Source organism: Procambarus clarkii, chromosome 1 (genome assembly GCF_040958095.1).
Source record: "Procambarus clarkii isolate CNS0578487 chromosome 1, FALCON_Pclarkii_2.0, whole genome shotgun sequence".
In the NCBI taxonomy this organism is placed as follows: domain Eukaryota; kingdom Metazoa; phylum Arthropoda; class Malacostraca; order Decapoda; family Cambaridae; genus Procambarus; species Procambarus clarkii.
Window position 1 is genome coordinate 18528782 of NC_091150.1, and position 9403 is coordinate 18538184.

The 9403-nt window shown below is 45.2% G+C and overlaps 1 protein-coding gene across 1 annotated transcript; it reads left to right on the plus strand.

Moving 5' to 3' along the window:
* Positions 1-631: 631 nt before the first annotated feature.
* Positions 632-1894, plus strand: LOC123757963 (uncharacterized). The gene has a single exon (XM_045742014.2). The coding sequence runs from the start codon at positions 632-634 to the stop codon at positions 1892-1894; it is 1263 nt and encodes a 420-aa protein (XP_045597970.2).
* The last annotated feature ends 7509 nt before the right edge of the window (positions 1895-9403 follow it).

Genomic DNA, 9403 nt, shown 5'->3' on the forward strand with positions numbered 1-9403 from the left:
AGACAACGAGTCAGTGTGAGGGGTGAGGTCTCAGATTGGCGAGACGTCACAAGTGGAGTCCCGCAGGGGTCAGTTCTTGGACCTATACTGTTTCTGACATATGTAAATGATCTCCCAGAGGGTATAGACTCGTTTCTCTCAATGTTTGCTGATGATGCAAAAATTATGAGGAGGATTAAAACAGAGGATGATAGTTGGAGGCTACAAGATGACCTAGACAGAATGAATGAATGAATGGTCCAACAAATGGCTACTAAAGTTCAACCCGAGTAAATGCAAGGTCGTGAAACTAGACGGTGGAAACAGGAGGCCAGACACAGGATGTCGAATGGGAAATGAAGTACTTCATGAAACGGACATAAAGAAAGATCTAGGAGTTGATATCACATCGAACCTGTCTCCTGAAGCTCGCATAAAAAGAATTACATCTGCGGCATATGCGAGGCTGGCTAACATCAGAACAGCCTTCAGGAACCTGTGTAAGGAATCATTCAGAATCTTGTACACCACATATGTAAGACCAATCCTGGAGTATGCGGCCCCAGCATGGAGCCCGTACCTTGTCAAGCACAAGACGAAGCTGGAAAAAGTTCAGAGGTATGCCACTAGACTAGTCCCAGAACTAAGAGGCATGAGTTACGAGGACCTGCACCAGCACACATCTGCCTTCACTACACCAGTAGTTACTGTCACCTTCACTACACCAGTAGTTACTGTCACCTTCACTACACCAGTAGTTACTGTCACCTTCACTTCACCAGTAGTTACTCTCACCTTCACTACACCAGTAGTTACTGTCACCTTCACTACACCAGTAGTTACTGCCGCCTTCACTACACCAGTAGTTACTCTCACCTTCACTACACCAGTAGTTACTGCCGCCTTCACTACACCAGTAGTTACTGCTGCCTTCACTACACCAGTAGTTACTGCCACCTTCACTACACCAGTAGTTACTGTCACCTTCACTACACCAGTAGTTACTGCCACCTTCACTACACCAGTAGTTACTGTCACCTGCACTACACCAGTAGTTACTGTCACCTTCACTACACCAGTAGTTACTGCCACCTTCACTACACCAGTAGTTACTGTCACCTTCACTACACCAGTAGTTACTGTCACCTTCACTACACCAGTAGTTACTGCCACCTTCACTACACCAGTAGTTACTGTCACCTTCACTACACCAGTAGTTACTGTCACCTTCACTACACCAGTAGTTACTGCCACCTTCACTACACCAGTAGTTACTGTCACCTTCACTACACCAGTAGTTACTGCCACCTTCACTACACCAGTAGTTACTGTCACCTTCACTACACCAGTAGTTACTGCCACCTTCACTACACCAGTAGTTACTGCCACCTTCACTACACCAGTAGTTACTGTCACCTTCACTACACCAGTAGTTACTGTCACCTTCACTACACCAGTAGTTACTGCTGCCTTCACTACACCAGTAGTTACTGCCACCTTCACTACACCAGTAGTTACTGCTGCCTTCACTACACCAGTAGTTACTGTCACCTTCACTACACCAGTAGTTACTGCCACCTTCACTACACCAGTAGTTACTGTCACCTTCACTACACCAGTAGTTACTGCCACCTTCACTACACCAGTAGTTACTGTCACCTTCACTACACCAGTAGTTACTGTCACCTTCACTACACCAGTAGTTACTGCTGCCTTCACTACACCAGTAGTTACTGTCACCTGCACACTAACAACACTGGCAACAGTTAACTCAGCTCCGGCTATAGTCATCTTTCTTCGTCTAGAAAAAGCTTTCGACCTTGCAAGCCTGCAAGCCTGCAAGCCTGCAAGCCTGCAAGCAGTGTTGCAGACGCTAATGACCGGCGTGGGAGGACGACAGAGAGCGTGGGTTTAGCACCACCTCCGTCATAGGTGTGCCAGGGTCAAGTGTCAGACGCATGTATGTGATACTTCGCCACGAGGAGTTCTTAGCCCTTGTCTGTTTAACATTCTTAAGTGAAAACCTCGTTACCATGGAACTTGTAGAAGAGGCTTAATTAGTAAGAAATGCTGATGAGTTAGCTTTAGTCGTCACAGGTCCTTCACTTCTGAATAAAACAAAGAGTGTGCTAAATTAAGTAACACCTGAATGCAGCATTTCAGGGCTAACATTATGTGCAACACTGCAGGCAGGAATCCAGACATCAGTAAAGTAACCTTCGCTGAGTCACACCTTGCCAAGACCTGGGACTTTGGACAGATTCTAAAATAACATTCACGAATCAAATTTAATATCTAAAGTATGAAGCAAAATCTCGAGTGAATATAATAACAAACACTAATCAACTGAGTGCCGAGTTCTGTAAGAATATGAGGGAATGACAGTGAAGCAGCGAAGACCACTGGAACATTACCTAATACAGTTACCAACCAAATGAGTTTACAACTGAATTTAACAGAGCGGAAGAAGTTATTAAACACCTTGAACATAATCATACTGAAGCTAACATGAGTCACAATTACTCAACCACCGTCTAAGTTAGACAGTAACGAGTAACACTGCACAGGCCCCAAGCCCGAAGTCTGCACAGGCCCCAAGCCCGAAGCCTACACCGGCCCCAAGCCCGAAGCCTACACAGGCCCCAAGCCCGAAGCCTACACAGGCCCCAAGCCCGAAGCCTACACCGGCCCCAAGCCCGAAGCCTACACCGGCCCCAAGCCCGAAGCCTACACAGGCCTCATAATTAATTATAGATACATCTGAGTATTGGCGAAATTATATTCATTAAGCACCAGAGAGCACCACACCACAGAACAGTGAGCCAGAGAGGGCACTACACCACATAACAGTGAGCCAGTAAGGGCACACTACACCACATAACAGTGAGCCAGAGAGGGCACCACACCACATAACAGTGAGCCAGTGAGGGCACACTACACCACATAACAGTGAGCCAGAGAGGGCACCACACCACATAACAGTGAGCCAGAGAGGGCACCACACCACATAACAGTGAGCCAGAGAGGGCACTACACCACATAACAGTGAGCCAGAGAGGGCACACCACACCACATAACAGTGAGCCAGAGAGGGCACTACACCACATAACAGTGAGCCAGAGAGGGCACCACACCACATAACAGTGAGCCAGAGAGGGCACTACACCACATAACAGTGAACCAGAGAGGGCACTACACCACATAACAGTGAGCCAGAGAGGGCACTACACCACATAACAGTGAGCCAGAGAGGCAACACCACATAACAGTGAGCCAGAGAGGGCACCACACCACATAACAGTGAGCCAGAGAGGGCACACCACACCACATAACAGTGAGCCAGAGAGGGCACCACACCACATAACAGTGAGCCAGAGAGGGCACTACACCACATAACAGTGAGCCAGAGAGGGCACTACACCATATAACAGTGAGCCAGAGAGGGTACCACACCACATAACAGTGAGCCAGAGAGGGCACACCACACCACATAACAGTGAGCCAGAGAGGGCACTACACCACATAACAGTGAGCCAGAGAGGGCACCACACCACATAACAGTGAGCCAGAGAGGGCACTACACCACATAACAGTGAACCAGAGAGGGCACTGCACCACATAACAGTGAGCCAGTGAGGGCACACCACACCACATAACAGTGAGCCAGAGAGGGCACTACACCACATAACAGTGAGCCAGAGAGGGCACTGCACCACATAACAGTGAGCCAGAGAGGGCACCACACCACATAACAGTGAGCCAGAGAGGGCACCATACCACATAACAGTGAGCCAGAGAGGGCACCACACCACATAACAGTGAGCCAGAGAGAGCACCACACCACATAACAGTGAGCCAGAGAGGGCACTACACCACATAACAGTGAGCCAGAGAGGGCACCACACCACATAACAGTGAGCCAGAGAGGGCACCACACCACATAACAGTGAGCCAGAGAGGGCACCACACCACATAACAGTGAGCCAGAGAGGGCACTACACCACATAACAGTGAGCCAGAGAGGGCACTACACCACATAACAGTGAGCCAGAGAGGGCACCACACCACATAACAGTGAGCCAGAGAGGGCACTACACCACATAACAGTGAGCCAGAGAGGGCACCACACCACATAACAGTGAGCCAGAGAGGGCACTACACCACATAACAGTGAACCAGAGAGGGCACTGCACCACATAACAGTGAGCCAGTGAGGGCACACCACACCACATAACAGTGAGCCAGAGAGGGCACTACACCACATAACAGTGAGCCAGAGAGGGCACTGCACCACATAACAGTGAGCCAGAGAGGGCACTGCACCACATAACAGTGAGCCAGAGAGGGCACCACACCACATAAGTGAGCCAGAGAGGGCACCATACCACATAACAGTGAGCCAGAGAGGGCACCACACCACATAACAGTGAGCCAGAGAGAGCACCACACCACATAACAGTGAGCCAGAGAGGGCACTACACCACATAACAGTGAGCCAGAGAGGGCACCACACCACATAACAGTGAGCCAGAGAGGGCACTACACCACATAACAGTGAGCCAGAGAGGGCACTGCACCACATAACAGTGAGCCAGAGAGGGCACTACACCACATCCAGCTCAGCGCCCCGTTCATCCCTGAACTAGTATATCAGACACAGACGATGAACACAACAAACGTTGCTCCTGTTTTGTCTTGAGTCATGAAATGTCCGATACATGACGCTTGGTTCCTGATTCCACTGAATTTGTGAGGAACTAGTGAGTTGGTGTGAGAGGGAGTGACGGAACACCTGTCTTCTGGTCCAACACTGATCCACTGAACTTAAGAAACAGCAAGACGACTCCACACATTTAGTCAGACGTCTTCACACTTAACACAGTACACTGACACTTCTCGTCCCTTAACTCCGGTGATTAGTCTTGATGGTTTAAGTGAAGCGAGGCAGAAGGTGCCCCTTGAGTATCCTGCCTCCGACCTACAGTCTCGCATCGCTTCAGTCAAATGGGTGCTGATCTTGACTTTAAAACTTGGTAATTGTGTCCATTTACTGATGTGTAAATTGACAGTTAATCTAGGCCGCTTACAACGTGACCCATTGTTTAATGACAGGTTTTCAACTCACCCTCATTGAGTAATGGGCCATTAGGGTGAGGCGTTACATACGTCACCATAATGGTGAGTTATGTAACACCATAGAACGTTAATGTTCTAAACACACACCATAAACAATCAGCGTCAGTTCTGACGCACGATTGATACTTGTTAATGGGTCCCTGTCTTTAACTGGTATACCTGTAATCTTGAATGAAACTTTCAGTAGCCTATGGAAATATTCTGTTATAATAGAAGTTAGAATTAATCAATAAAGTGAGGCTCCTTATAGCAGGAAAGATCCAGTCACCTGCAACATGGGACTTGCTTGCAACATTGATTCTTCAACAATAAGAAACCACAGTAATGGACTTAAGAAACAAGAGAACTCACTGTTCATGATTGCCCTGAGATGAGTGTGTTCTCCACAGTGTTCTCCGCTTCGTTCTTTCCCAGAGATGATGATGCAAGGTGAAACATCAGTCATTATGATCATCACCATAATCATCATCAGTATGATGATGATGATAATCATCATTACAATCACCATTATAATCATAATTGATAGATCACTATCACTGTGATCACCATCATGATCATCATCATCATTATAATGATAATCATCACCAACATTATGATCATGACCATATCACCATCATCATGATCCTCACATTCATCACAATTATTATAATCTATCACCGTCATCACCTTCACTACACCATGGGACACAACCTGATAATGAGGAAGCTTGAAGTACCTGGAGGTCAGTGGAGTGTGGCTTGTATAGATAGTGTCTCGTGATAGTGACGAGGCCGTGGTCCTCTTCGGCCGGAGAGCTTAGTCTCTTCCGGTTTAATTCCTCTTATTTGAGAGTTTAGCTGAAATTGATGTAACGAATCAAAAAGGTTTGCTATCTTTCAGGAGGCTGATACCATGGTGTTACATCCGGCTGCTGCCTGCAACACGGAGCCGGCCGTCGCATGCATCCGGTGTCCAGGTGTTTCCCGGAAGCAACACAAACAATCAACACAGGAAAATAACGCATCCCGGTGGTTAATATCACAACATCGTCGTTAATTATTAGTGGCAACGCATGAGGCAACATCGTCAGCGTCTCTGAACCAGAGTCGATAATGTTGGTATCGACGATGGATCAAGAGTCAACATATATTTAACTCGGCCAGACTGTCACGGGTTCGTTACCCGCCACCATCAGATAAAGAGCCTTAAATATACTGGAGTTTGCATGGATTCTTTAATCTGCTCTCGGCAACACTGTATAATTCAGGGTCAGTTAATGTGAGTGTGAGATTGTCTGGCCGTGTGTCTCTTGCTGAGGATGTCTTCCCCTCAACTGGAACTATCATGAACAACTGGTCATGGTGACCACATTAGTCCCCACAACGAGTGCCACGACCCAAGGCCAGAAGAATACCACGTAGTTGAAAAAGAAATGGTGATTATTACTTATGGTGGTCAGAGGAGCCAGAGACATGGTGAGCCATCTTCGCCTACAGCAGCACCTCTTGAGGCAAGAGGAAACACATCGTAAGCCTACGGGAGGTAGAGACCATTGTCACGGCCACTTAGGGCCAGTAACCGGGTTCTTGTTGGAGGAACCTGTGTGTCGTATGCGACCCCGAGTCGGTAGTAGCTTTCAAGAAAGTGGCTATATAGTGCAATGCTAAGGGGAGGGGGGGAAGGGGGGGGGAGGGGGGATGAACAAAACTCCGTTTCCTTCACCTATGTATTAAATTGTCACCATCACCAACATTAAATATATATAAAAGAACTGATAGACTATTTCTACACTTATATACAATAATACCCTTTCACTCAGGATATCGAACGCGCTCACGTGCAGAGTCCGTCACGCCCCAGTGTTTCCACTACACTCAGCACCTCTTCCAACCTTACTGAGATACACTTATTATTATTAACATCTTTATTGACAAAATTAATTACAATTTTGCCTAATCTGAGGATTTTGATAGTCTTATTAAATTGAGGTTAATGCTAGTATTCACTGTCACGCAGGACAGAGGGTCATACATAAGACAATAGGCCTAAACTGTAGGCTGAAGCACATATATATCACGGTTACAATCAATGTTTTAATGTGTGGATATGTGAAAACAACTTTCTATTGTGCACTGCCACACAAGTGCAGGGATGGGTTCATAAGTGATACAGCTTAGAATATAAGTAGAAATTGTTCTTCATTCTTTAAAATGGACAAGCAAATTTTGGGTAAATTGTTAGGATGTCGTCCAGAACACCTGAGTCAATAAAATAGTTACACAGTTGGTGGTACAATAGGCCAGGAGGTCTAAAGTCCTTTACGGTTTCACATTCATCAATATAGTGTTCTAGTGAATGCATTAAAGGTTTATCACAGAGTTTACAATCTGAATATTCTGGTAGTGGCTCAGCCTCACTAACCTGCCAGATGTGTCTATAGCCAAGGCGAATTCGCGCGATTACTACATCACATTGCCTGGTCCGGTTACTGTGCTGACCATACAAATACCTATTATTACAGAACTTGTCATAACTTTTAATACTGCAGCTTTCAGGTCTCTGTGCATTTCTTAGTTCTTCTAAATCTGAATTAATTTCTTTAATTTGTATGTTTCTAATAACTGCATTAGATAGTCCAAAATCATAATCAATGTTTTCTTTCCTGCAAGCCTCATTGGCCAATTGATCTACAAAGTCATGTTTTTCAACTCCAACATGGGATGGGATCCACACAAATTTTATACAAGAATTATTATCATTGGCAAAAATTACATTCCATTTAATATTACAAGCTACTTCCGACATACATTGTGATGGGTTATTTAAGGACTGCAGAGCACTTTTAGAGTCACAGAAAATAACTCCACCACCATTGAGCTTAAGGTATTCAGTGGCTAGATAAATACCCAATAGCTCGGTCTGTGTCGTGCTTGCCCAGTTGTTCAATCTCTGTGTACTAGTCATGATCATTTCATTCCCTTTATACACTGCACATGCACAACCTGTTCTACCAGTGCCTAACTGCACAGAGCCATCAGTAAAGGCATAGGATTCAGTCGGTTTGAGAATTTGAAGATGACTGTCAATAGCTTCTAATGTTATACATCTCAAAATGTCAGTGTTATACATTTGTTTTACACTGATGGGAGTATAATGCAGAGAGACCTCCACATCTTTCCAAGGGGGAATATAGTGAACAGTTTTATCAGGGTTAAGAGATACATTCAGTTTCTGAAGATTATAGACACAACAACTGAGCCACACACTGTAGGGAGCTTTTTGCGGCGGATTGAGGGAACAGTCAGAATTGTTTAGAATGGATCTCAATTTAATTTGAATAGAGCTGGGGGGACCATTATTTTTCAAAGTTTTGGCGCAAAACATAGTACTAAGTAGAACTATTCTTTCGTAAATGGAAGGTAAGTTTAGTTCCTTTCTCATGTTAACAATTCTGACAGTTCTAGGACAACCCAGGATGATGCGCATGGCATCATTCTGTACTACATCTAGGCCTTGTAATTGTTTAGGAGAAAAATTAAGAAGATGCAATGCATAATAATCAACAACAGATCGTATAAAGGCAATATAAAAACTACGAGCATATTTTATGTTAATGCCAAATCCTTTGCCAACAAGAGTTCTGAGAGGTTTAAGACGCTCAACAAGTTTTTTACGCAGGTTGCTGATGAGATTTGTATCATTAACCTCGACTCCAAGATATTTATAAGACTCACAAGTCTCCACGGGCACTCCATTAATAGTATAGTTAGCATGAAGAGAATGGGGAATAAGAACCCTTGTTTTATCAACAGAGATTATGAGGCCACATTCTACTACTTTCTTGGAGAATGCATCAAGTAACATTTGTAGCCTTGGTTTACTGTGTGCCATAATACAAATGTCATCAGCATAACATATAACTGTTTCCGTAGGTTGTACAGGTATGTCATGGATAAGTTTGTGCATAAGTATATTGAAGAGCATAGGGCTTAGGACACCGCCTTGAGGTGTGCCTAGTTCGAATGCATCTGTTCTTGTACTTTTAACTCCTTTAAATAGGAGCATTTAAATAGGAGCCTCCAACATTTCTTGACCCGTCGCTGTTTACTCATTACCAAGTGAGCTGTGAGATCACACAATGTGGGACGTCATTAGCAGACCGCCACCACAGTGTCGATGTGGTTGTTGTGTGCACTCGTTGTGTTGTGTGCACTTGTTGTGTTGTGTGCACGTGTTGTGCTGTGTGCTCTTGTTGTGTTGTGTTGTGTGCACGTGTGGTGCTGTGTGCTCTTGTTGTGTTGTGTTGTGT